We start from the raw sequence: 27,135 nt of genomic DNA, 5'->3' as shown, positions 1-27,135 counted from the left end.
TGCTTTCAGAGGCTCAGGTGTCAGCTGCCACTGAGAGGCCCTGCTAGCTCCCCCAGTGGATGGCAGGAGCAAGGAGGAGGCTGGTATGCTGGAGCTGGGAACACCTGTGTGCAGCTATCCCAGGCCCAGGAGCAAAGGGCGAAGGCAGCAAGCTGCACACACTTTTTATGACCTAGCCACCTCCCAGAACAGTAAACAGAGGGGCAAGCAGCTGGCACCAGAGCCCTCTGGGCAGAGAAGGTCCTAGATGGCTGACTTCTGCCTACCTCTAGGGAAGGAGGTGAGGAGAGCGTCTCTTCCCAGCAGCTTATAAAGCACACTGAAGTTCCCATAGCTCCTGTGTCTGTATCCTTTCTGGACCTGACCATCACATACAGGTTCAAGCACTGCCTTCTCCAGGAAGCCTTCTAGGCCTCCTGACGAACATGGAGCCTACTCTCCTGTCCATTGCCACAGACACGCTGCTTCCTGCATTCTGACTGGCCCTTATCTTTTTTATATTTCCACCATTATGCATGTGTGGCACTCTTCCCACTGGGCTGGGCACTTCCTAGGGCAAGGACTGTGTGCTTCCCAGGCCCAGCCATGCCTGCCACATAAGAGCGCAGTCTGAATGAAAAGCCTGAACTGAAAGCGTCCAAATGGTTCAGAAAGTGGGCAGATAGCATTTCTTCAGCCTCAGACTTGCCTTGGGGGTCATGCATGATCTGCCATGTTTTAAAGGTGACCTTGTTGGAGGGAGGGGGCGGAGCGACTACAGAATAGAGAGGAGACACACAACCATGAGAAAGGATGGTGAGGATTAAACCTTTTTTTTAAAAATTCCTTTAATGCTATGTATGATTCTTATAAATTGTTTAAAAGGGGAAAACTTATTCCTGAAGCTGCATCCAAGAGATCCCACTCCATCAACCCCTGTCCAGCTGTGAGTTCCCTATGGTCTGGGGGCTCCCAAGGTGTGATGAACAGCCTGTGGGAAGACGGGCATGAACAGGTATGTGGACCCTGTCTGAGTCAACCCTGAGAGGCTTCCCTTCCATCCACAGGCCTCCCTGGAGTGCCAGGGAGGGAACAAGTTCTGCCTCAAGATCAGTGGCCAATTGCCCTGTCCTGATGCCTTTTTGACCACCTCCAGGCTGGGCAGGGCCAGAGCATGGGGTGCTAGGGCAGGTGGAGGGAAGGCTGCAGGAGGAGACAGGTGAGACATATATCCTTGTGCATCATATGGGAGTCTAGACTGACTCTTCTCTCCAAGGTGAGTCTGGTCCATGCAGCAGCCTCCCACCTCACTCTGAACACTTGGAGGAGGAGGAGGTGGAGCCTCAATCTTGTCTTGCCAGCTTGTTGAGCCTTCTGGATCTTGAGATGTCTCCAGGTGATTGAGAGCTCTCACTGGGGCTCCCCAGCACCTTATGGCCTAGAACACAAGAGGTCCTCGTGCAACAGGGTCTTCACACAGCCCAGCTGAGGAGAGACAGGGAGTGGGCAAGATACTTGTCCCAGGTAGGCAAATTGTCCACAGTGACCCCAAAGGTCAGCAACAGGGCTGGAACTCAGAACAGGCTCCTTGGGCCCCAGCAAAGCCAGGTGCCCGTCATTCAAATCCCTAGATCCCTGGGCCCCAGATTGGAAGAGGCTAAGGTAGAAACTCCTCCTTGACAGGCACTGGGGAGGGGGTGGCCAGAAGGCCTGCATTGGTGGAACACAGACTACCCAGGGGTGGCCCTGATGGTGTGGGGGTGCCATCCAGGGGCAGGGGCAGCTGTGTGGGAGGCAGCGGGGGTGGCTGCTGTTGCTGCTTCTTCTTGTTCACTTTGCGCTCCTTGGCCCGACGGTTCTGGAACCAGATCTTTACCTGTGGGATTGCAGAGAATTTGTGCAGCTGGTGTTAGGAGAGAGCTGTGTTGGGAGAGGGGTGGTCTGTATGGTCCACTTTCTGCTCTAGCCAAGGCCCTAGGGACTAAAACACATTCTCCCTGTGCCCAGACACCCTTCTCTGTAACCTCCTTCCTCTCTCTTCCAAGGCCCCATTACTCCAGAGCCCCTGTGTCCTGTGACTGCCCTTCCTTTGTATCTGAATAGCACTGATCACTGCCCACTGTAGCCTCCGTGTGTGTGTGTGTGTGTGTGTGTGTGTGTGTGTGTATGTGTGTGTGTGTGTGAATGTGGGGTTTAGTTGGTGGTGTGGCAGTGGTCCAGCGTGTAGTACTGTGGCAGTAGTCTAGAGACAATCTCTGTTCTCTTTTTGTGTGCTCTGTCCCTGCATGGCAGCCTGAAAGCTCGACTCTGGGCCCTACTACTTGAACTGAGGTGGAGGACCCACATACCTGCCGCTCTGTGAGCCCCAAGTTAGCAGCCAACTCCGACTTGCGCCGGATGGTGATGTACCGACTGTAGTGAAACTCCTTTTCCAGTTCCAGACGCTGGTGGTCTGTATAGACCACACGGTACTTGTCCTTGGTCCGAGTCTTACCTGAGGAGCAGAAGGGGCAATGAGGGAAGGTGAGTGTGGTGGAATGTTCAAGAAGGGCCAGGCAGCCCCTGGGATGAAGCGGATGACAAGGCTGCAATGTCAGCTGTGAAGGGCGAGCCTTCAGGAGACTCCCTGATTGCTCACTCAGAAGGCCTCAGAGCTGTGTGGCAACAAACTCTCCAAGATCTGACACCCTGACACAGACATACATGCAGGCAAAACACCAATGCACATTAAAAAACAAACCAAAACCAGATACACAGCTGGGCGTGGTATCTAGTGCACACCTTTAATCCCAGCACTCGGGAGGCAGAGGCAGCTGGATCTCTGTGAGTTTGAGGCCAGCCTGATCTACAAACATGGTCCAGGACAGCTAAGGCTACACAGAGAAACCCTGTCTCAAAACCCCAAACAAAAGAAAACTCTCCAGATGGTTTTGACTCAGCGGTCCCCAGACCATAACGTCTGAGCACCAGTGTCATGAGGGGGACACCTGGCTGGTGAGGGTAGACTGAGGCTAAAGGGGGTTGCCAGACAACCTCCCTCTTGTGCAGGGAAGACACAATGATGGAGGAAAAGTACCCTGGGCTTGGGGTGGGATGGGGTGGGGAGTATTTCTAGCCCAGCTCTATTTAATGCTAGCCCAAAGTAAGACAGAAAGGCCCAGGGCTGCTGGTAGATCTGCGGTCTGCTAGCTGCCCAGAAGGACACCCAGGACACCATGCCCTACTCTAGGGTTACACTGGGGGCCAGAGGCTGAGTGGCCCGAGCTGTCCACACTTCCTCTTATGTCTAGGGACAGGCCAGCAGTGACTCTACTGGAGAAACAAAATGAAAAGTCCCTGCTTCGATGCTAGGGAAGGAGGCAGACAAAAAGGAAATAAAAGATGGAAAGTGATTGCTTTGTTCGCTGGCAAATGTTTTGAGGAAAAGAAAGAAGACAAAGAATTTGGCTTAAGAATTTGGCCGTGGGGAGGGGTGGGGCTTCGAACAGAGCGGTGCTAGCTGAGTCAGGTGGCAGGAATCTAGTCACTTGAATCTAGGAATTCATGTCCTTCCTTCCTTCCTTCCTTCCTTCCCTCCCTCCTTCCTTCCTCCCTCCCTCCCTTCCTTCCTTTTTCAGAGCTAGGGTTTCTCTGTGTAGCCTTGGCTGTCTTGGACTCGCTTTGTAGATCAGGCTGGCCTCAAACTCAGGGAGATCTGCCTGCCTCTGCCTCTGCCTCCCCGAGTGCTAGGATTACAGGTGTGCACCACCATGCCCAGCTGAATCCAGGAATTCAAAACCAGCCTGGGGAACATAGCGGAACCCCTGTCTCAAGAAAAAAAAATCAAATATTTAACACAGTGGCTGTTAAAGCCCAACTGAAAGAGAAAAAGCATGCAGAGACCTAGAGAAATAGAAGCTAGTGGAGTGAACATGGAGTGTAAAGGCCTTGTGGTAGGAGCATGGCTGAGGGTGGACAAGGAAGCTGGTGGGACAAAGGTGCAAGGAGCAAAGGGGATGAGGCAGATGCCAAGGGAAAGGGCTTAGGTTTTACTCTGTCTGGAATGGGAGCCACTGCAGAGCTCTCTAAGCAGAGGGGGCACGTGGTCTGCTGCAGGCTTTCATGTTTTTCTGGCTGCTGTGTGGAAAGTTGAGGGCGGAGGGCAGGAAGAAGAGGGACAGGGAGAACTGCCACGTCTTAGGACAAGAGGATGGTGACTTGGCTTTTAGATGGTGCTGCCTGGGCCAGGAGCTGGACTTAAGTCCTGTCTGAGGTTATAAACATTGGGGTTGTCTTTGGAGCTTAGCTTGGAGGGTTGTCTGGGGCAAGTGTTACGGTACAGGGCCCGGGTGGACATCAGCTTTCTCTGTAAGACGCTAAACCCATGGGTAAACTAGAAGGTGCGTGCTGACAGCAGGCAGGCACACACCAGGCACAACGGATCTTGCCGTAGCCCTGAAAGCCCTCCTGCCAAGTGCCCACAAACAGCCTGTCTCCCCCATGCCCCTGCACTAAAGACCTGCATCTGGCCCCATCTCCACCCATCCATCCCACACAGCTTGGCAGGACAGACCTAGGCTCTTCTCCAGCCAAGTGGGGAATGGGAGACAACAGCTGTTCCTAGGCGGCTTCTCCCTGGTTTTCTGCCAGAGCAGCGGAAGCACACTGGCCACTTCCAGATGTACCAAGTTCACAGTACCACCTGACAGCAGAGATAGAGCACAAGACAGCCAGCAGCTTCAGCCAGGCCTGGTTAGAGGAGAGGCTGAGGGAGAGGCTGCTGAGGCCTTGGCTCCAGATGGGGGCTCCTCCTTGACCTAGAAAAGTCAATGTTGGCCCAGAAACAGCTCTGCCTGAGGCTACTACCACCACAGCACACTGGGGTCACTAGCTAGAGCTAGGGGTCTTGGGATTTCAGTCCCCTGCCATCTTACAGATGAAGAGCATGGTTCAAGGTGGTCATGTGGCTGCTGGAGGTCTAACTAAGAGGCCTGTGAGTTCTTCTAGGCGTTTCCAATTGTAACTGTGGGTCACAGTGTTCCATGATAACTGTGGATGCCGCCTTACACATCTTCAGATTATCACGTAATGTTATATTTTCTAAAGGTTAGATACTCCTGCTAGATCGAGTCCATCTTCCCTGCGGAGTCAGGGTCACAAGAGGGCAAGTGGGTACACACGTGCTCATGCCTTACCTTCTACTCTAGAGCTCTCTCTGATGCCTCCAATGCACAACTCCCATCTCACCGTCCTTAGGTACCACTGAGCTGCCCAATATCCTAAATGCTGACAATAGAAGCTCACAGAGCCGGTCATGCCTCTGTGTCCATCCCCTGGAATGGAGGGTCAGACCATGGCAAGGGTAGACTGGGAAGCCTGGGCTGAGGTTGAGGGCCTTGGGCTGGAACTTTAAAGTGCCAGGGAGACTCCCTAGCTGTCTCCAAGACGATGGCTGGGCAACAGATGGAGCTCTGCTTGCAGCTTTTCCCTTAGTACTTAGCTTGCTTGCCCTCTGTCCCATCTCTGCGTCTGTCCCTGACTCCTCGTGGTAAGCAGTAGGGACCTACAATAGTCCTTTACAGCTGGGATCCAGGGCACAGAAAGCTGTGCGCTGAGGCCATCAGCTTGGTATTGAACCTAGAGCAGAGCACTCTGATCTCCAGCTGGCTCTGCCTAAAACAAAGAGAATGGAGACTAGACAGACCCAGGGTGTTGGCTGCACTGCTGGGTCAGTGGAGCCCTCGTCTGTAGGCCTGGAGAGGGGTTGATAGGATTGGGAACCAACCAGCCAGCTTCTATCTAGTCCAGCTACTTAAATTAATCTAGTCCAGATTGATTCTAGAAAAACAGCCTGACAGTGAACAAAATGTTTGATTAACTGGATGGCCCAGAAACCAAGGACTCCCACATACTGTCCAGGGTGAGCACTAACTGGAGTGCCCTCCTAGGAGCCAACTGTGCACAGAGCTGTGGGCCCTAAGCTCCACTTCCACGACAGAATCTCAGAGAACCGCCCATGGTTCTGAATGTCACTACCAGCACAAGAAAAACAGTGTCCATGTCTATGAGCAGGGAGCCGCTGAACTAAGACATGGAACGCCCACGGCGAGGATCACTGAGCAAGTGTTAAGACACGGGCGTGGTGGCGCACGCCTTTAATCCCAGCACTCGGGAAGCAGAGGCAGGCGGATCGCTGTGAGCTCGAGGCCAGCCTGGTCTACAAAGTGAGTCCAGGACAGCCAAGGCTACACAGAGAAACCCTGTCTCGAAAAACCAAAAAAAAAAAAAAAAAAAAAAAAAAGACACAAGGTGCTGTAAGGAAAGCCTGCTACCAGGCTGCGGAGATGGCTTCTGTGCAGAGCATGAGGGCTGAGTCAGGTCCTTACCACTCATAAGAAAGCCACTTATGGTGGCTCCCATGTCCGTAATCCCAGTTGTGGGGGTGTAGGGTGTAGACGAGTGAATCCCTGGGCTCACTGACGAGCTAGTGTAGCTGAAATGGTTAGCTCTGGATTCAGTGAGAAACCCTGCCTCAAAAAACAAGTTGGAGGACAATAGAAAAAGCTACTCAGTGTCTCCACACGGCCAAGTACAGGTGAAAACGTCTGTTTATGAACACACACGCGTGCGCGCGCGCGCGCGCACACACACACACACACGCACACACACACTCACAAATACATAATTTTTAAAAAAGTGACACCTAAAAAGCCTGCCATAATGCCAGGAGGTGGTGGTGTATGCCTTTAATCCCAGAACTCAGGAGGCAGAGTGCGTTCCAGGATAGTCCGAGCTACACAGAGAAAACCTGTCTCAAAGAAACAAAAACAAAACAGCCTGCCATATCATCATCATACATGTTTGTATAACTTTAGATAGCATATAACTTTATGGTTTTAGGCATAGTTTTGGTTTTGTTGTTTCTGAAGATATGTACAAGAAGCCAACAACAGAAGCTGCCACCTCCGGGAAGGCAGGAGGAGGTGGAAAGCCATAGGGAGGAGAGGGTCTTCAGGGTTTCAGTTTTTACTGTGCTGGGATTGACCCCAGGGCCTCATCATGGTACGTGAGCATTCTACCATAAGGACATACCCCAGCTCCTTTCGTGCTTTTTAAACCTTGAGACAGCGTTACCCAGGTAAGCCCTGACTTCACAGTGTAGCCCAGGCAGTTCTTGAACTTGAAAGCTTCTGTCTTGGCCTCTTGTGTGTGGGGTTGCAGATCTAAACCACCAGGCCTGCCCTCTAATTTATTTTCTCTTAATAAAGATAGGGTCTCCAGTCCAAGGTAGCCTTGAACTCACTACGCAGCTGAGGATGACTTTAAACTCCTGATCCTGTGTGTACCCCAACCCCTGCCATATGCTGAGAATCGAAGCCAGGGTTCTGTGCATGCTAAGACAGGACTTTACTGAGTATATTCCAAGCCCCAGAGCTCTATTTTTATTTACTGTTTGACTGTTTGAGAACTTCATACATGGCCCCAATAGATTTTGTCTCATATCCAGGCCTGTGTTGTCCCTCCGGCTCCCCTAGGGATGGGTTTCTCCATCCCAAGTTCAATTGTCCAGCTCCCTCCTCTTCTTCCTCTTCCTTCTCCTCTAACCTAGAATCCACTTATCAATGTTTGCATGCCCATGGGCGTGGGGTCATCCACGGGAGCATGGACAACCTACAGTGGCCACACCAACAAGAAATGACTCCTTTCCCCAGCAGCCATCAACTTTCCACCAGGGGTGGGGCCTTGTGAGCCCTTCCCCCATCCTTGGAAACTGTATTTTCAGGGACAGTCGGGAACCCTGCGTTCCACAGCTCCGGACAGAAGTGTGTCCTCCCTGATAAGCTTTTGTGAGCACCTGTGTCCCCTCTGGAAGCCAGAGAGGAAGAGCAAGGGGGTGCACAAGAGGAACAGAGCAGGGAGGGAGGCCAGGGTGAATGATTTACAGGCCCCTGGGCCACTGAGGCTAAGGGGGAAGTTCAGGCTCCTGTAACAGGTGTCTGATGAGGGGCCAGCCACTCCCAGACACAGGATGAGTGATTTCTAGGCAAGATGCCAGTGAAACTAGGTAAGGGGGAGAAGATGCAGACTTTCAGGGCCGAGCCCAGTGGGGAGAACCTCAGCCTAGTCAGCTAAGTGAAAGGCTCGCCCTCTGCTCTGGTTCTGTCACACACAGGCGGAATGTCTCATCCTTGTGGAACAGGTTGTCACGAGAGGCACGGAGTAGAACCCCACATCTCTAAAGTATGTGCAGTTCAAGGTCCAGGGAAGCCATGGGCAGCCAGCTCTCAGTGCCTGGCCCTTAGCCTCAGTACTCCTAGTGTGCTGCCCTGGAAGTCTTGGTCCCCAGATTTGGAGTGGGTAAGGCTGACCATGGCTCCTGGGGTTTGTACTAGGCCAGCTCTCCAGGTGCCTCTGATATGTGGTTGTTTGAACAAGCAGGAACTCTAGGGATGGTCAGGGCACCTACATGTCAGGGTGGTTGAGGATCATCTTCCCACCTCTCTGGGCCCCATTTTCTGTATCTGTAATATGGAGATAACCATTAAGGACATCACTGTGGCCATGGGCCAAACACTTTGTGTATGTGCCTCAACCACACGTGGGATGGTTTAATGTAAACTGTTGTTTGTCTGTTTGTTTGTGTGGTTGGTTGGTTGTTTTGAGTTTTTGGTTGTTTCGTTGTTTGAGACAGGGTTTCTCTGTCTAACAGCCATGGCTGTCCTGGACCTTGCTTTGTAGACCAAGCCGTCCTCAACCTCACAGAGAGATCTGCCTGCCTTTGCCTCCCAAGTGCTGGGGTTAAAGGTGTGGACCACCATGACCCTCTGAGTTTCCAATTTCTTTTTGTTGTTGTATTGTTTTGTTTTTCGAGACAGGGTTTCTCTGTGTAGCCTTGGCTGTCCTGGACTCACTTGAACTCACAGCGATCTGCCTGCCTCTACCTCCTGAGTGCTGAGATTAAAGGCATGTGCACCAACCTGGCTTCTAACTTAAAAAAAAATGAACATTGATGTTTTGTCTGCAAGTATGTCTGTGTGAGGGTGTCAGATCTTGGAGTTACAGACAGTAGTGAGCTGCCATGTGGGTACTGGGAATTGAACCCAGATTCTCTGGAGGATCAGTCAGTGCTCTTAACCACTGAGCCATCTCTCCAGCCCCTGTATATCCAGTTTTACATACAAAAACTAGGGCTAATTGAGGCTTATATACCAAACGAGACTATCTAAGGCTGGGGAGATGGTTTAGGAAAGGTGTTTACTGCCAAGCCTAAGGACCTGAATTCTATCCCTGGGACCTACAAAGCCCAAACAAATGCAGTTAAACATGATTTAAAAAGCTTGGTCTATTTGTTCTCAGAAACACAGTAGAACCCATTACACAGAAGACTGTTTCCCACAGTCCTCTGCAGGAGTGGGGTGTACAGGCCTTCACCTGGGATGGGGAGGGCTCCTTGTGCAATACCTGGCATACAGCAGGTACACAGACAGGGAGGGACAGGGCCCACTCTTTCCCAGCAGTGGCGGGGTGGCCCCCTGTAGGAATGCCAGGAAATGAGGCTGTGTCCTAGTGGTATTCTGGATTTGTAAGGTTCCTTCCAACTTGGAAGCAGAAGGCTCCCAATGTTTGTTGACTCTTAGATTGTGTTTGTTATTATTGCTGAAATAACGACTCTAAGGCTGATTTCCCAGTCTGAGAGCCTAGACAACAGGCCTGCCCAGCTGGAAGACAGGGATAGAGTTTTGGTGGCCTGTACTGTGGCCCTCATCCAGCCCAGGTCAGACAAGAGCCTGGCCTCTGCACCAAGATAAACCGACTGCCAGAAAGTCAAGTGGTCTCTAGGTCAGCCCTTCCGTCTGGGTTTGTGGCTCTAAGGGCTGGCTAGCTCTCACTATCAGTACATGGGCCTCGAGTCCAGCCCAGACTATCTGTGATCTCTCACTGGGTGGGCCACCTCAAGTGGCTGTACATTAAGATGCCACCCCCCCCCCACCCAAGCATGTACACACACATGCATGTATGAGAGTTTATTAAAAATACCTATTGCTTGGTTCTTTCTCTCTCTACCATTTTGGGGTGTGTGTGTGTGTGTGTGTGTGTGTGTGTGTGTGTGTGTGTGTGTGTGTGTGTGTGTTACTGAGGATCAAGTCCAGCTCTGTCTCTTAGCTACACTGCTGTCCTTCCATCTTTAGCAAGCTCCAGCTGGAGTGTTCTTAAGCAAGACCCTTATCTGTGGGTTTCAGTCTCTCCTGATGAGGGATGGGTGTCAGCACCAGGGTATGGAACCCAGAACTTCCTATACATGAGGTGCTTTTTCCATTGAACTATAACAGACCACAGGGCCTCTATGCTCAAGTATTGTGCAACTCACTGCTCACCCATTACCCAGGTACACGCAAAGGGAGGGCACACCAACATACCCTCCAGCCCAGTAGAGCAGGGGACAATGGCCTGCCCACCTATGTCTGTGGTGCCTGTTTGGGGCATGCTTAGGGAAGGTGGGAAAGGAAGCCATTGGGTCCCACTTCAAAACAGGTCCAGAAACGTCACTGGGTCATGTGATGAGGACAGCTGCCAAGCCAAGGAACAAAGAGAAGGAAAGAAAGATGGAGGGGAGTCAAAGGCAGTTGGAGGACCAACTGGAAGACAGCTTCCTAGCTAACCCCTGAGCACCATTGGCCAGTGCCTTGCCCAGGCTTTGTGGAGACTGAGGGAGAGCACAAGAGACTAGGTTTCGGTGTGGGTGATTTGTGCCAGCGCTGCCCCTGACTCTTAGTAGGACCCCCTTTTCCATTCTGTGCCTCCACGTCCCTATCTACCGAGGGAAAGCTGATGGACAAGATCAGGTTGGGCATCTTTTCTATAGAAAAGATAGATGAGAAGGAAGAATTGCAAGTATGCTGAGCATACACATAGTGGCTCAGAAGTTAAGAGCACTGGCTGCTCTTCCAGCGGTCATGAGTTCAATTCCCAGCACCCACATGGCGGCTCACAACCATCTATAATGAGATCTGGTGCCCTCTTCTGGCATGTAGGTGTACATGCTGGCAGAGCACTGTAAACCTAATTTAAGAAAAAAAGACCTTTGGGGTGCACCCAGATTAATGCGAGAGAGCTACCGAAAAGTAACAGGGTACCAGCACCCCTGCAGTATTAGCTCTCTGCTCTCTACCAAGATCTGCAAAGGGTAGGTACTTGCTAAGGACCCAAACCCAGCACCAAGACAGAGAGCCCGGAGGTGGCCAGTCTGTATCCTTACCGGAAGAACCAGACAGGTGTTTGAGCTTCTTTAGGTCCCCTCCCTGTAGAGCACACAGAAGAGATGTGAAGACAGTTTGTAAAGGGTAAAGGACTATGGACCCCAAAAAAGCAGAACTGATCTATTTGCAGAAGAGGATGCTGGAGCACTCCCTTGGGAACAGGAGGAATGTTGCCTGATGAGAAGTCACATGCCAACGAACACCCTGGAGTGTGGAGAACTGATTAGGCCACCGGTTACCATGCAGTCCCAATCTGAGCCTGTTTACTCTATCTGTGTCACCTGTGGCAGGGTCTCTGCGGCAGTAGTTGCAGCCCTGCCCATCCTCAGGATACTGGAAGACTTTCTGGAGTTACAGGGCTTCCTGCTGAGCCCACCATGTGTCTTTTGTTGTCTGAGGGGCAACTACTGACTATCCTGTCATGGTTCCTCACCCAGGCCCTGGAGGGAAAATGAAGTTGGCAAGGGTGGGTGAGACGTAGCCAAGTGTGAGGAAACCAGGAGCCTCCTGAACCACCTTCTCTTCGCTCTCAGAATCATCATCAATCATAGCCACACACCCTGAGGCCTTCAAGCCGTGTGTGTATCTTGACCGCCATATCTTCCTTGAGACCCACAACCAGACTTGACTTTGGGAGGAACTTTAGAGTCTTGGGCTGGAGAGACGAGCTCAGAGGTTGAGAGCATTGGCTGCTCTTCCAGAGGGCTGGGTTGATTCCCAGCACCCATGTGCTGTGGGGGCTCACAACCATTGTAAGTCTACTTCCAGGGATCTGATGCCCCTTTCTGGCCTCCACAGGTACCAGGCCCACATGTGGGGTACAGACATAAACAAAAGCAAAACATTCATGCACATAAAACCATAATTTTTAAAGTTTAGGGTTTGATGGCCCTGAAAGTCTTCACCTAGATTGGCCGTGCACTGCTGGTGTGTCCCCAGGTAAGCTACTAGAGCCCTTCTGTCATTGTTTTTATTTTTATTTTTCCTTGTCACACTAACCAGATTCTAAGTGCTCAACCGCCGTATGCTCTCATGTCTGGCTGCTGGACAGTCCAGATCTGGTGCACTTCCCCAATGACGAGAAGTTCTATGAGACCCACCTGCTGCTCTGCCCTCTGGGGACCAGGAGCCCAAGCTACCCAGCTCACCCCACGGCAGAATGTACACCACTGCAGCTCCTGCTAATTTTCATGTTTCCAAGTTATTCTACAAAGACCCTCAGACCAGAGCACAGCTCCGTCCCTTCAGCCCATGGCTCGGCCTCCAAGGCAGCCCCTTCCTACCTGTCACTACTGCCTCCTCATCTTTCCTTAGCCTCAAAGCCAGTTAGTTGAGAAGCATCCTGGTCCCAGGCCACTATGGCTGTATTTGAAGAGGGGCTGAGCACACACACCTGGAAGTGTGTGTGGGAGACACCAGCTCATTTCGTCCTGACTATGCCAAGTGCTTAGCACTAATCTGGTCCCTGCTCTTGTGACAGGGCATGCGAAAAGCAAGCACGCCAATCAAGCAACTACCAACTGATCAGGAGTGCAGAGGACCGTGAATAAGGAGGCGAGGCTGGGCTACGATGGTTGGAGGGAGATCTCTTGGAGGGAGTGGCACACAGGCCACAAGACCTGAAGGTTGAGAAGGAAGCTTCCATGTCACATATGGGGAAAAATATTCCAGAGAGAGAGAGAGAAAAACACTTCTGCAAAGACCCTCAGATGGGGGGGGTGGTTAGAGCGGGGAGCTGAGTACCAGGTCCCTGGGGGTAGCTGATGCCACCGTTGTTCTGCTATAGTGCCCATCACCCAACAGAATCTTCAGCACAGAACAGAACACCATTGCCTGACTTCCTGGAAGAATGGATGCAGAGGAGAAGGGATGGAGTTGGGGGGAGGTACAAGCTGTGGTTGGAGGACTAACAACCTCTGGCTGAGGGGTCTGGGTTTTATTTCAGAGCCCAGGCAGGCACGAGGGTAGCAAGCACAGAGTGGCAAGCTCGTGCTTCTCCACTCTGCTCATGCAAAGATGAGGGCTAAGGGGAGACACGGGGAAAGGGTAGCAAAACATGGCAGTGACGCTGACTCCAGATGCTATGGCTGCTTGTGAATCCCAGGAGCTCAAGGCCTGTCCAGGAAGAGGCCTTCCTTCCCAAAGCTGGGCCCTGGTGCTAACAAAGCTGTCTGGTCTGAGGCTTTAAGCACGAGATCTGCTGGGGGAAAGAAGGGACACGTTCCACAACTCCTGCCACTTCCTAAGTAGGTCATTCCCAGCTGCATCTGAGAGCTGAGGTGTCAGGTGCAGCTTCTGCTACAGGGAAAGCCAGCTTTTTAAAAAGTCAGCCCCGCAGGGCCTTTTCTCCTTCTCTCCCTCTCCCTTCCTCCCACCTCACCCAGCTCCTCCCTGCTGGCCTCTTTCTCCTTACCTGGGTGGGCACTGGCTGGAGAGCATGCAGCAGAGGGGAGACCTGGGGCTGGGTCCTTGAGACTGTTGCTTTGGTTGACAAACCCAAGACTGGCTGTGTGGGTCCTGGTTGGAACCGTATGCCACCATACCCTAGTTGTGTGAGCTCAGGCAGGCCACATGGCCTCTCTAAGCCTCTTTAATTCTCTCTGTAAAATGTGTCCAATAATAGGGCCCTTTCATCCCTTGAGGCAGTTAAGAGACCTAAGTGGCCTAGAAGAAGGTCTTTGCATAGCGCCTGCATGATGTGGCCCTACTATGTGCAAAGCAGGGCGGGGGGGCATTGATTAAGACTGGCCCTTGGGATTACAGATAGCAAGTGGAAGGAATAATGACCTGATCAAAGCAGATAATGCTAGGGGTCATCAGCAGGTTATAATTGCCCTTCACTCCCAGGGCAGCACTCGGAGTGGGAAGAATCAAGGAGGCTTTCCTGGAGGAGGCAGCCTTGGAGATGGAGCAGCATTTGAACTGGTAAAGATGCAGGAGAGGGAAGAAAAGGCAGGGCAGATAAAGGGCTCAGGGGGTACATGCAGAAAGTTGTGAGTTTAGGCCTGTTCACACCTGCCAAGAACTGTCAGTGGGCATCAGCTACCTGCACAGTCCTGGTCTGTGCTTCACAAGCACCAATTATCCAAGTTAGGGGCCCAGAGAAAAGGCTCAGTGGCTAAAAGCTTCTGCTACTCAAGCCTTGACAACCTGAGTTTGATTCCTTGAGCCTACGCAAAGGCGGAAGGAGAGAACTGACTCTATGGAGTTGTCCTCTGAATGCCACACGTGCTGTGACATACAACTTCCTGAACTGATAAGTAGAATTCTTTAAAACAATAACATCAACAAAGATAGCCAAAAGGCTGGGTGGTGGTTGTGCACACCTTTAATCCCAGCATTAGGGAAGCAGGGACAGAGGATCTTTGAGTTTGAGGCTAGCCTGGCCTACAGAGTGAATTCCAAGGCAGCCAGGGCTACATAGAGAAACCTTGTCTCAGAAAACTATGAAGAAGAAGAGGAGGAGGAGAAGGAAGAAGAGAAGAAGAAGAAGAAGAAGAAGAAGAAGAAGAAGAAGAAGAGAAAGAGGAGGAGGAAGAGGAACAGGAGGAGGAAGAGGAGGTGGAAGAGGAAGAGGAGAAGGAGGAAGAAGAGGAGGAGAAAGAATCCAGGTTGATGTGCCTCTGGCTATGTAGCATCTTAGAAAATTGCATTTCCAGAGCTAAGTCTCCCAAGCCTCACCTTTAAGAGTCTCCAATAAGTCTCTGGGCTTCTAAGTAAACTACTGGGAGAATGTCCTCAGCAAAGAATTGGTCTGTAGATGCCACAGAAACAGGGCATCCAGAAATGGGGACCCAGGGGTTGCTCTCAAGCAGCGATGTGCCCTAATAAGGGAAGCCTGGCAGTAGTTCAGAAGGTGGGTTCAGAAGGTACTCATGAAAGGTCAGAAGTGCCTGGCAGTGGTGGCGCACACCTTTAATCCCAGTATTCGGGAGGCAGAGGTAGGCAGATCGCTGTGAGTTCAAGGCCAGCCTGGTCTACAAAGTGAGTCCAGGACAGCCAAGGCTACACAGAGAAAAGCAAAACAAAACAGAACAAAAGAAGAAAACAAAAAGAAAAATAACAACAACAACAAAAAGAAAACAAGTTGGAATTTGTCAGGGGTCTTAAGGGTACCCAGTAGAAATCATTGGAGGGAGTGGCGGAGGAGCGTCTGATTTGGGGACCACAAAGGACCTCTCATTCAGCCATAGACTGAAGGGACACAAGGAGCCAGGCATGCAAAGAGTCAGAGGGAAGAGGGGGAAAATGTGTTCATGGACCTGAAGCAAGACTTCCTGGCCTGAAGCATTAAAAGTGGGCTGGGTGCTGGAGCATAGTGGCCTGGGGGGGGGGGAAGGGCTGGGTGCTGGAGCATAGTAGCCTGGCAGAGGGGAAGGGGCTGGGTGCTGGAGCGTAGTGGCCAGAGGGGTTGGGGTGGGGGGTAGTGGTCAAGAGGTGGGTGCGAACCAAGCATCACCCAACATCTCACAGCAGATCTCACAGCCTTGAGGAAGGAGGGTGCTGTTCATCCTAAATGGTATTGGAAACCTCTCTCTCCTCATCAGGGCATCTGTTCTTCATCTGACCAGTGCAGATACTCTAGACTGTCAGGAGCGCAAAGGGACGAAGAAAGGTAGCAGCAGGCTGAACACTGTATCTATCGCCAGTGCCACTGGGCACACACAGTGAACTTCCTTCCCTAAGCAGTCCCAGCCAACAGTGCTGCACAAGAGCCACCAAGCCAAAGAGGAAGAGGGGAAGGGCTATATACCTTTCCCCCAGCTCCCACTCGGCCCTATTTCAGGAGCATTGGTGAGAGTCACGTGGCTTAAACAGACCAGAAGGCCCAGACTCCTGCATCCTCAACCAAATGTGTCTACTCTGGCTCCTGAGAATCCCCTTCCTGGAGCCTCAGGAACCCAAGTCTTCAGTCCTGCCCTCACCTCTTAGAGCTAAGAGGAAAAACCCTTTTGCCTTTGGGCATGCACAGCCCCATCTATATGCAGAAAACAGTCTATCTGTGACAGGTGCCCAAGAGTGAAGCTGGGCTTGGAAGTTCATGCCCAAAGTTAAATGGGGTCTGTGTGACCTCAAACGTCACCCAAGCTGGCAGACGCTCCATTCTTTTGACTACTACCCGACTTGCTATTCATACAACTTTACACTGTCGGCCTTTCTCCAAGGCTTTATCTACCTGAGGGGAATCTCTTCATCCCTTTCCCGAGTCACCTGACCAACATGAAGCAGCTAGTGGAAGATGGGAATGGTGCCTTCCTTCCTAGGCTTCCATGTCAGACTACAGGCTGCTGGACGAAGGGCCCTCTCCTGTCATCCAGTGTAAAGCTGCCCCCCCTTCACAAACAAGGCTTCAGAGTGACCTCCCCCCCCCAAACACACACCATCTAACACCAAAGGATGGAACATTTTATCCATCAGCTTTTTCAAGACTCTTCTGTAGCTTGACGCAGGATACAAACCACCATGCAACCTCTTGCTGTGCTTTCTTTCATTGAGCATAAAACACAGACCCAGAAAAGGTGACTCATCCATCACCAAAATGGACACACAAGGAGTAGAACACAGGTACGCGGTGCTCAGGATGCCTCACCGGCTCCTGGCTGTGGCCTTGGGCCAGCATTTGCCTTCTTTGTACCCTAGTTTTCTCACCTTCCAAACACAGGGAAGACCATACCCACAGCAATATCTGATGCGCGAGTTCCATATCATCATTGGCTGCTCTTACTCAAGGCACAGAGTGGCCCTGCCTTGCTCCTCGAATATCTCTGCAGACAGACAGGAGATTCTGCATCCCTTGTACTTCTAAGGAGGGGTGTGACTACAACCAAGGCCTGCAACTAGGCATCCAACCCTCCTAGGGCAGCTGCCCAGGGGAGTAAATGGGTGTGTGTGGGAGAGGTGGAGGGAAGGGAGAGGAGGTGGAGGAAGTCTCAGGCCCTGCTCCCAGCTGGGGGAAGGGAAGGAGGGGCTGGACATCAAAGGGTAGGCAGGCCAGCTTCCCGCCCTCAAGGCCAGGTGGCCTTTGTCAGGACAGGCCAAACACAATCTGGACAATGAGGTGCCCTGTTCACTTTCCTGCCAACAGGAGTCACTACTGAGCTACAGCAAGAGCAGTTACATGACAAAAGGGGGGGGGGGGGGGACACCCATAAAGGTCAGGCTGTCGTCATTAAGCTGAGCCTTTGTCCAGCCCCTTCCCCTGCCTTTGAAGAGGGTGGATCAGAGAGGCCTGCCCGGGGGCAGCAGCTTCACAGACTAAGGAACCAAACAGCAGCCACCTTCCCAATTGCTCCTTCTGCCCCTCCCCCGGGGTCAAGAGTTCAGGGAGAGTCCTGGGGAGGCTAGGTAGGGACCCCCTATGTCAATGTAACCAAAGGGGACTTTGTCAACGTAAGGATAGGATCCTATCTCTTCCTAGGATAGGGAGCCAATTGGTTCCAGAGAGGAAGGAGATCCATGTTCCCACAGCAGATAGGTGCTTGGGTGTGTGTGTGTGTGGCGGGGTTAGGGCTGTAAGAAGCTCGGAAGACCACCAATGCCAGTGCTGCTGCGGAGACTTGGCATCTGGCCTTCCAGTTCCGGCCTTGTCATTTACACAGACCCATGTCCCCTTTTTGCGGGGTAGCAGTTTCTCCAGCTATATACAAGGGTTTTCAGTTGGGTTACTCGAAAGTATCAAAGCCCAGAGATCAAGATGGGCAAAACAAAATGACTCTCCTGGGTTGTGGTCTCGGGCCACACTCTAGAGAAGCCAATCAGGGCTAGGACAGAGGTCAAAGAGAGGGCGGCCTGGGCCTCCGGGCACCTGCCAGGGCCAGAAGCCCATCTGGAGGCTCAGGCAGGAGAAGGGTCCTTACCGCTGCCACCGCCGCCTGTGACCGCCACGCTGCGCCTCATCCATTCGTAGGGTGTCCTCCTTTGAGCTCCTGGCGAGGACGGTGCGCCCGGGCCGCCGAGGGTCTGCGCCAGGATGTTGGGTCCAGGCCCGGGAGGCGCTGGCACCGGGCTAAAGTCCGGAGGGGGCCCGAAGGCCAGCGGGGCCGGGCTGGCGGCGGGGGCCGCGGGCCCCGGGCCATAGGCAGCTGCCCAGTAGTCCTTGGGTGCAGGAAAGGGCGCAGCCCATGTCGGAGGGGGTGCAGGCGCCTGCTCCACGTGCGTGTAACCCGCGAAGTCCGGGTACTGCGGGGGTGCGGGCGCCGGGCCGGGGGGCGCGTAGGCCGGAGGGCCCAGGCCGAGGCTGGAGGGTCTGGCAGGGCCCGGGTACACCGGGGAGTCCTTGTCCAGCACATAGCCCACGTTCATGGTGACCGCAGGGTCCCCCGCGCATGCTGGGCCCTGGAGCCGCCGCGCCGGCCGGCCGCCCCGACGACCAGCGACTGCTCACCTGGACCCGCGGCCGCCGCCGCGCCCGCCCCACCCCGGCCTTTTATAGCCGCGGGCTGTCCGCGGCCCCAGCCGGGCGGCTTTGCATTTCAAAGCGGGGGGAAGCCTCGGGGCCGCGAATCAAAGGGGGAAGCCCGTCGGGCGAAGGGGTTCAAAAGGAGACAAATTGCCGCCCTAAGCGGGAGGTGGATGGGCTAGTGGGCTGGGGACCCAGAGGGTGCGGCCTGGATGAAGATCCAGGCACTCCTCCTTCGGTGGTCTTGGGGACTTCCTCACCACCGGGTTACAGGTGGAGAAACTGGCTCCCTGGGGCGGGGGTTTGGGTGGTGGTGGGGAACCTAGGTCAGCCTCACACAGCACAGGGAGCATGTGGCGCTGTTGGCAGTGACAATTAGCTTGAGGTAAGGGGTGAGAGCAAGGCTGACTTCAAACGGGGTTCCGTCTGTAAGGTAGAGGGCGTCTTGTGGGAGGTTGAGGGGGTAAGGGTCACGACCCCTCGGGTCCCAGATGAAAGCTGTGGGAAATGTGCATATGCAGATAGCCAGTCTGCAAGCTACTGTGTTTCCCTTGTTGGCTCCCCAGAGAAATTTCTCAAAGGTGTGGGCCAGGGGGTCTTCTGGGGACACCTTGGGAAACTTCACAAACTCCTGATGGCTCCTTACCTTTCGTTATCATTGTTGCGAAGTTTCAAATACACACAAAAGCAGAGTTGCATCAGGAACCCACCACGCAGCTCCTGTAATTATCAGGTTTCTGTCACCTTTTCTCATCTACTTCCTTTTCCCTAAAGCATTTTAAAACAAATTTCAGGCTTCATGTCACTTTCCCCCTACACGTGTCAACCCGCGTCTCTAAAATACACGGACAAATTTCTGAGTATTATCTATTGCAGTTTGTATTTAATGTACTCCTACTGATTGAAAAAAAATGTGATTTTTTTTTTTTTTTGTAGTTCGCTTGATGAACCCTTGTTGGTTACAGAAGGAATCCCGCTGGCATTTTAAGTGCCCGAGTGTTCTTTCCTAGTCCACTGAAGACACCCAGGTAATCCACAGCTAACTGAACAGGAAGTGGGGGATAGTTGAGACTGGGGGTGGGAGGGGGCACGGCTGAGGAATTGGGGGAGGGGTGTTCAGGCAGGATATGTGCCTGTACTGCTCCGGGAAGGCAGTGTGTAGAAGAGTCCTCTGAGCTTTGATCTTCTCTCATGTTCTAGGACCATGAAATGTGCAGGATGTGTGAGCCCTCAAATGAAGGTGGAAACAGGCCTTTAGCTCTTAGACTTTCTTTCTCTTTACTGGGCCAGCCAGTATCACCTCAAGGCAGGCAGGTGAGTGGAGATCACACTGTGACTTGCTGGAGGACACAGTGCAAAATGAAAATGCGGTGTGGGGGTGGGGTGGGGGTGTCTGTTGTCATTCAAAAATGACCTAGAATCTCATAGTGGTGGGATTCAGGCTAATGAGATTTTTTAACGCCAAGCCCTGTGTGACTTCACAGATGATCTGCCCTAGATGGTGTCCTTGATCAGAGTCACACCTACACCTAGCAGAAAGCCTATTGGTTCCCTTCCTGCTCAGGTGAAACTGCCCATTCAGTGGCTGGAAGCTGGCAGGCCCAGAGAGAAAAGGGCTTCAGGTAGGTTGCTGACAGGAAAGGGAAGGTGGATAGTTGTCACCAACACTGATGAATGTGTGACCCAGTGGAGCACATAGCTGTCTCAGCAAAGGAAGCCTGCCACATTGCCAGATCAGCAGACACCTGGAGTTCTGGGCTCCCCTGAGGGCCCAACCGAGAGATACACAGAGGCAAAAGATAACGCCCAGGAGGGGGCAGAATTCTGCTCTCTGCTGGGATAACTAGGCCTGCTCCTACTGTGGGAAGTGAAAGCCTGCCAAGGAGGCCAGGGACCTGAAAGAAATCTGCAGGCGTGAGGTCTAACCTACCTGCCCAGAACGAAGAAGTGCTCACTATAGGGCCATCCAACATGAACTGGGGTTGCAGAGAGCGAGTTTACCATCGAGGGAGGTATGCAAGAAATTTCTGGACATCTACATCGCGGGATCTCATTCTGGGCTGGGCAGGGCGGGGCATTGGTGGCCTCTAATTCCAAATCTGCTGGCTCACGCCTAGTCACGGGGCTTGCCACTTGGGATTAGAAATTCATTTGTTCATGTACTCATCCATTTGATGTGTACACACACTGACCTACACACTTGTGCTGGCACCATGTTTAGTGTGGGATGGGGCCCTGCCCTGCGGCCAGGCATGAGTTTATTCTTCACAGTGAAGGGTGCGGAAGGGTGCTGTAGTCCAAGGGTCAGTATGAACAGAGGCCCTGAGGGGCGAGGAACCTATGTTCCCCTAGAGCTGATAGCCCAGGCTTGAGTGGGGAACAGGAAGCCAATCTGAGGACCCCCACCTACCCCTCCCAAGCCCTGGGACAGGAGAGGGAAGGTGGACAGGGATCCGGAGTGATTGAGACATAGAGACGGGCTTAAAGATGGGTCAGGGTAGCAGGGGACCTTAGCAGGGAAAACGAAATCAGGGACCCCAGAAGCCTAGGGAGCCTGCTTCAGGGAGGTTCTCAATACTGTACCCTCAAAGGGTGGACATCCCTCCCACTCTGTAGGCACTCCTGGGGTGTGCCACCCTTTCCGAGTAGTCACTGCTTCTCTCTGAGACGGCAGACTTCTACGCACTGAGCACGTGGTAACAGCCTCACTCCGTGCATGTGTCACCTTCACTCAGCCTCATCATTGTCCAGGGAGATGAGGCTTTTACTATCACCATTTTTTTTCCTCTTCAGATTAACAATTAAGTTCAGGGAGGTAGGGCCGGGCGTGGTGGCGCACGCCTTTAATCCCAGCACTCAGGAGGCAGAGGCAGGTGGATCGCTGTGAGTTCGAGGCCAGCCTGGTCTATAATGTGAGTCCAGGATGGCCAAGGCTACACAGAGAAACCCCGTCTCGAAAAACAAAAACAAAACAAAACAAAACAAAACAAAAGTTTAGAGAGGTAAAGTCACCTTCCTGGAGCCACACAGCAAGTCAATGATCTATCTGGCAGTTTTTCTTTCTTCTAGAGATGGTTGTCTGGTAAGCACAGAGAGTGACCCTGAATGTGTGCCTGCCTCCCCACCCCACAACCTGTTAGCTGGATTTTGCTTAAACAAATTGCTGGTTCCTCTTCCTCCTAGGGCTCCTTCATGCAAAAGAGCCTCTAGGCTCCCTTTACCCTCACTCCCAAAGGCAGACCCCCTAGATTAGAGGCTTTAGCATCATGGATGTGGCTCCCACACTTCCCTAACTAAAGGTATTAACCCTACTTAAAAGCCACAGTCTGATACTGTTGTGCCCTTTACCCCACCTCTGGCCTGTCATCTGATGTTGAGCCCCTGCCCCGCCTCACGTTTGCCCACTAGGATTGGTAGCAAGCAGATGGCTGTACCACTGTGTTCAGCCCCCCCCCCCCCCCATCCTGAAGCAGCCTCTTCCTTCAGGCAGCCCCCTTATCTCTGGGCATGCCTGTTTATTGGGCCCCTCCTTCCTCCTTCTTCCCACTGGAAGCTCGCTCTCCCTCCCCACCTCTCTTTCCAGGCTGCTCTCACACCAGGGCCTCCTGGGGTGGGGTGCCGAGAAGAGGGCCTCATAAAGATCTCGCTGATAACTTGGTTTATGGCTCTGGAAGAGAAAGGTCTGGGGCTCAGTTTTCTGCTGAAAAAGGTTTGCGTAAGAGAAGCTAGTGGGCATCAGGGCTAGCCAGTTTCAGACCCACCATAGCCCCTAGCCCGTTGAGCCTCTTTCTAGACAACAGAAAGAAAGTTTCAGCCTTGCTCTACATCGTTGGGCAGGTCAGTTTCCTTCTTTGGGTCCCTGCTTCACCTCAGAAGTGAGGGTGGCTGTCCATGTTTCAGAGACAGAGGTGAGCCTAGACACTGGAGTAGGCTTCCCTGGAATTTTTTTTTTTTTTTTTTTTGCCTTCCAGCTAGGCCTTTCAACCCTGTCCACTTTTCCTTCTGCCCCTCTAGAGATGAGGTCGCCACCTGCTGGCACTCTAGAGCAATGGCAGGAGGACTTGGTCCCTTACTGCCTAGTCTCTGGTGGCAGTTTTTCTCAGAAACGGGGAAAGAGGCACCCTCCTTCTCCAGACATCAGGGATCAAAAGGGGTACCAGAACCCAAAGGGCCCAAAAGAATCGGAGGATGTCCTCATCGGAGGGGGTCCTGTGCCCAAGGGTGTGCAGAGCGACGGGCCAAGAAGGAAAGCAGACACGGAGACTCAGTGAAAGCATGGACAGAATCTAGAGGTCCCAGCTCTGGTTCACAGTAGCCCACAAGCTCCCGTGTAGCCCAGCCTCAGCCTCCACTCTGTCCGTCAGCTACCTGGTCTCATCCATGTTTAAGCCGCAGTGGCTTACTGGCCTCAGGAAAACACCAGGCTCACATAAGGCCCCAAGGCCTCCTCACTGGCCCCCAACTGCCTCCAGCTCCTTATACTTCTCAGCATGATATTTCCTCTCCTCTAAGCTACCACTTCGAGGTCTTTCTAGCCTCAGTGATTTTGCGAAGGCTGTTCCCTTTGTTTTAAACACTGTTCCCATTCTTGCTTTGTGTGTGGCCTTTCAACCTCTGGTCTTCCCCCAAGAAGGAGCTTCTATAGACCTGAACAAGAACCCTCTTATGTCCAGCCCAGTCATTTCTGTATCTCTTTCATTGTAACAACCACGAATTAGTATTGTTAATCCGTTGTTTTCTTGATGTTTGCTCTGGGTGAGCTCTGGGTGGTGGTGGGAGGGCACATAGTAGGTGCTCAGTGAACTAACCTCCTTTTCAGGAGCTGGTGTTGGGGTGATCTCTCTGTCTTAGCCTTGGCTATCCTGGACTTGCTTTGTAGACCAGGCTGGCCTCAAACTCACAGAGATCCGCCTTGCCTCTGCCTCCCGAGTGCTGGGATTAAAGGTGTGCGCCACCACGCCCAGCAAACTAACTTCCCTTATGCAGATGCATGATGGGAGAAACAGCCTGAGAGTAGGAATGAGAGGCCCCATGGAAGACCTGTTGCGTGCCCTCAAGCAGGTCCTGTACCCCCTCTAGATATTAATAGCCAGTGTTCTCATGAGGGAGATACAATAGGTCTTCAAGGGTCTTTAAGACTTCTGGGGCTGGAGAGATGGCTCAGAGGTTAAGAGCACTGACTGCTCTTCCAGAGATCCTGAGTTCAGTTCCTAGCAACCACATGGTGGCTCACAACCATCTATAATGTGATCTGATGCCCTCTTCTGGCCTGCAGGTGTATATGCAGGCAGAGCACGGTATACTAAATAAATAAATCTTTTAAAAAAGCAAAGACTTCTGTGTATGGCAGGATGCATCACAGTGCCTGTGTTCCTGTGGCCCTGTGGCCCTGTGGCCCTGTGGCCCTGAGATGGCATTGGTGGTGGTGGGGGGGACAGTTGGTGTAAGTGTGAATGGACATGCCTTGAACTCCAACTCTCCTGCCATCCTGGCATGCTTCACTAGCTAGAGCCTGGCCCAATAAGAGTTCTCAAGAATCTCAGCAGAAGGTGTCTTATGTCCCCCTGCTCCCCTGACACACCTGCTCCAAGTGTTGCCATGCTGTGATTTCTAGCCTAAGCCTTTCCAGCTACAGGTAGAAGATCTACCTATCTGCTCATGGCGTGTAGCAGGGGAGGAAGCGAGGCTGGAGTCAAGCGTCCCGCAGCTCAGGCACCTCCCTGTGCAGCCCTCGAGCCTCTAGGTCTGTCATCATCGTCATCAGGAGGACTATTCTTGAGTACGTACGCCCTGCTGACATTCAAGATGGTAAGATGGCCGCGCTAAGGTCTGGGATGACTATTGCTTCCACACACTCGCCGCCTGCCCTGGGAGCCTTCAGGGCAGCTCTGGGAGCGTGGGAGAGCCAGCTGCAGTGGCTGCTGGCCCTGCTTGTGTGACGCTGTGCTGTTCCACAGGGGACTTCTCCCATGGGGGCTCCCTTCCCTGGCCTCTCAGCACTGCCCCCCCCCTAGACAGAGCACTGCTTCCTGCTCTGACAGTGAGGGAGGTGTATGTGTGTGTGTGGAGGGGGGAGGGAGGTGGTTACACACAGTCTGGACAGAACACGGGTATAAAAGTCAAAACCAAGCCTTAGTTGCCTCTGGTCGCATATGTGTCTACGCTGCAGGATTATATGGCCTGGCACGAGCCACTTCTGTCACCATCCCTTATGGGTGGAGGGCTTCCCTCTAACCCTAATCATGGACTCCTGTGAATACCTGAGCATCTGTTATCCTCAACAGAACTCTTCTTGCCCTGCCCTCATGCTTGCTCCAAACCTGTGTGTGTCTTGCACTCAGGCCTCTCATAGTGTGTGAGGTAAGCACACAAATCCCTGTTTTAAAGCCCCCAAGGCTCAGGGCATTCTGAGAGTTATACAGCCAAGAAGCAGTTTTGTGTTTGGCTTGAAAATTCGGGCTTAGGGCTCAGCTCCTTACCCTTTGAGTATACCATCACCAGTCTGTGTGGGTGAGAAGTGTGATACCCCGAGGCCTAGAGCCCCCCCTCTGAGTTCTACCCATCATCCACCCTCAGCAGCTTTCCCCTCACTGTGTGAGCCAAACAGGATCCTCCTAGGATATGGGTAGTGAGTGAACGCACACTGTTAGTTCTGTCCATAGCACACTTGCCACCCCAGCACCATGATGCTACTGTATCCCTGCAGGATGCTGAGGAAGCAGTGAGTGAGGAGGCACCTACTGATGGAATGCTTTCCCGCTGTCATCCTTCCAGCCACAATGCTGCCCTGGAGGACAACGTAAATCTCAGCTGTTGAAGGATTCAGCCCTGACTTACCTGTTTACTAGAGCTGGAAGGAAACTGAGGCTGGCTTGTTTCAAGGTCTTCCAGCCTCAAACGGAAAGGCTGAAATCCGAGCCCATCTTTAGTCTTGGGGTCCCAGATCCACCCTCTGTGGTGACAGTTTAGTCTTAGAGTCCAGGCCTTCGCAAGGGCCAGTTCTGTGTTGCCTGTCCCCCATCAGTGGGAGGAAAAACAGCTCTCATGCCCAACCAAGGGTTAATGGTGGTGGAGCTAAGTGATTCCAGATGGGCCAGTGGACTGCTGGGCTGGCCGGAAGTGGCAGCCCCCAACTTCCCCCGGGGAGCTGCCACCACTCCTCCTCCCTCTATACTGCATCTTTGGTCCCCAGCTGTCCCCTGACCCAGGGCCTACCAGCCTCCTTTTCCTAGCCAGTGTCCAGCCATGTGGGACACGGCATGCAGCAGAACACCCCAAAGTCGCTGTGCTGCAGCGACCCCAGCTGAGGAACAGAGACTCAGAATCAGTTGGAGACCCAGCCAACGACTCCAGAAGGCCAGGGCCAGGTGTCTTCTCTTCCTCTGGGACTGTGGAGTGGACACTCCTCCTTGCTTCCTGCAAGCTATGCTGATCACTACAATTGACCTGAGGGTTCAAAGGAGCACAGCCAAGTGAAATTTGGGGGATACAACCCCCACCACCACCATACCTCTCTGTTTTGTGGTCTGGGGGCTCAAACCCAGTGAGTTACAGTTTCTGTGGGGTCCTTGACACAGGAAATCATGTGTAGGCTTGACCCTGTGCCCTTTGGCATTATCCCTGCTCCGCCATGACCCCTGGGTCAGGCACTCTTTCTAGAGACTCATTACCCAACGTGGCCTGGGACAGTCTGAGTCCCTTCTTGCACACAGTCCTGCCCAGTCCTCTGCTGGACAATTGCTACTGAGATGAGACTAACAAATGATGGCAAGATAAAGAGTGGGATCTCAGCCGCCCTTGAATGGGGAAGTGGCAGGGGCGGGCAGGCGGGGGTGGGGGGGTGGGGGGGTGTGCAGGGAGGTGGGCAGAGAAACACAAAAGATAGAGTGGACAGAGGGCAGAACTTAGCTGTGTGATCTGGGAGACCCCTTCTCCAAATCCTGGAGCCCAGCTTCCCCAGGAGTTGGGGGCGGGGGCGGGGGTGGGGGTGGCTCCACTCAAGGCTTCAAGTCCTTTTGAGGGCTGGGTGCCTAAGAGCAGGCCTGGATCTAGAGAGGTGAATGTGGAAAAGGACCATCTAGAGGAAGGAAAGCAGCTCTGGGGAAGAGGGCTGGAGAGATGGACAGGAATGCAAAGGGTGGTGCCTTGCTCTGCAGCCAAGCGGCGCAAGCTAGGAGGAAGGCAGGGCACCTGTCTCTGCTAGTGTGGCCCAGACAACCTAGTTCCACCCTTGCTGTTGCCACGAGAGCTCAGGAAACTATCTGAACTTGTACCTCAGTTTCCTTGCTATAAGACAGCAAAGTAATTCTTTTCTGCTTCTTAGGGCCAGGGGCGGAGGTGGAGGTGGGGGTGGGGTGGGGGGTCTTAAAGTGCTAAAGGGGGTATCCCGAATACATGAGGCAATGTGCGGGGTGACCTTGGGCAGGTCATACTTCCTTTCCATGCCACTTTACCCCTGGGTCTTTGTTTCTTGTAGAAAAAGAAAGCCAAGATTGGGAGAGTTATTTATCTTGGGAGAGT

At 52.9% G+C, this 27,135-nt stretch overlaps 1 protein-coding gene across 1 annotated transcript; it reads right to left on the bottom strand.

Annotated features, from left to right (window-relative positions):
• Positions 1 to 808: 808 nt before the first annotated feature.
• Positions 809 to 18,518, bottom strand: CDX1 (caudal type homeobox 1; the record flags this gene model as incomplete). The annotated part of the gene is made up of 3 exons (XM_084778050.1): positions 809 to 1,855; positions 2,328 to 2,473; positions 18,074 to 18,518. 3 exons carry the CDS (start codon positions 18,516 to 18,518, stop codon positions 1,637 to 1,639), a joined length of 810 nt encoding a protein of 269 aa, XP_084634176.1. The 3' UTR covers positions 809 to 1,636.
• Between the last annotated feature and the right edge of the window lie 8,617 nt (positions 18,519 to 27,135).

Source organism: Acomys minous (assembly GCF_964271855.1).
Source record: "Acomys minous genome assembly, chromosome: 4".
In the NCBI taxonomy this organism is placed as follows: Eukaryota; Metazoa; Chordata; class Mammalia; order Rodentia; family Muridae; genus Acomys; species Acomys minous.
Note: the sequence above shows the minus strand (reverse complement) of the source record. Positions and strands in the feature narration are given on the sequence as shown.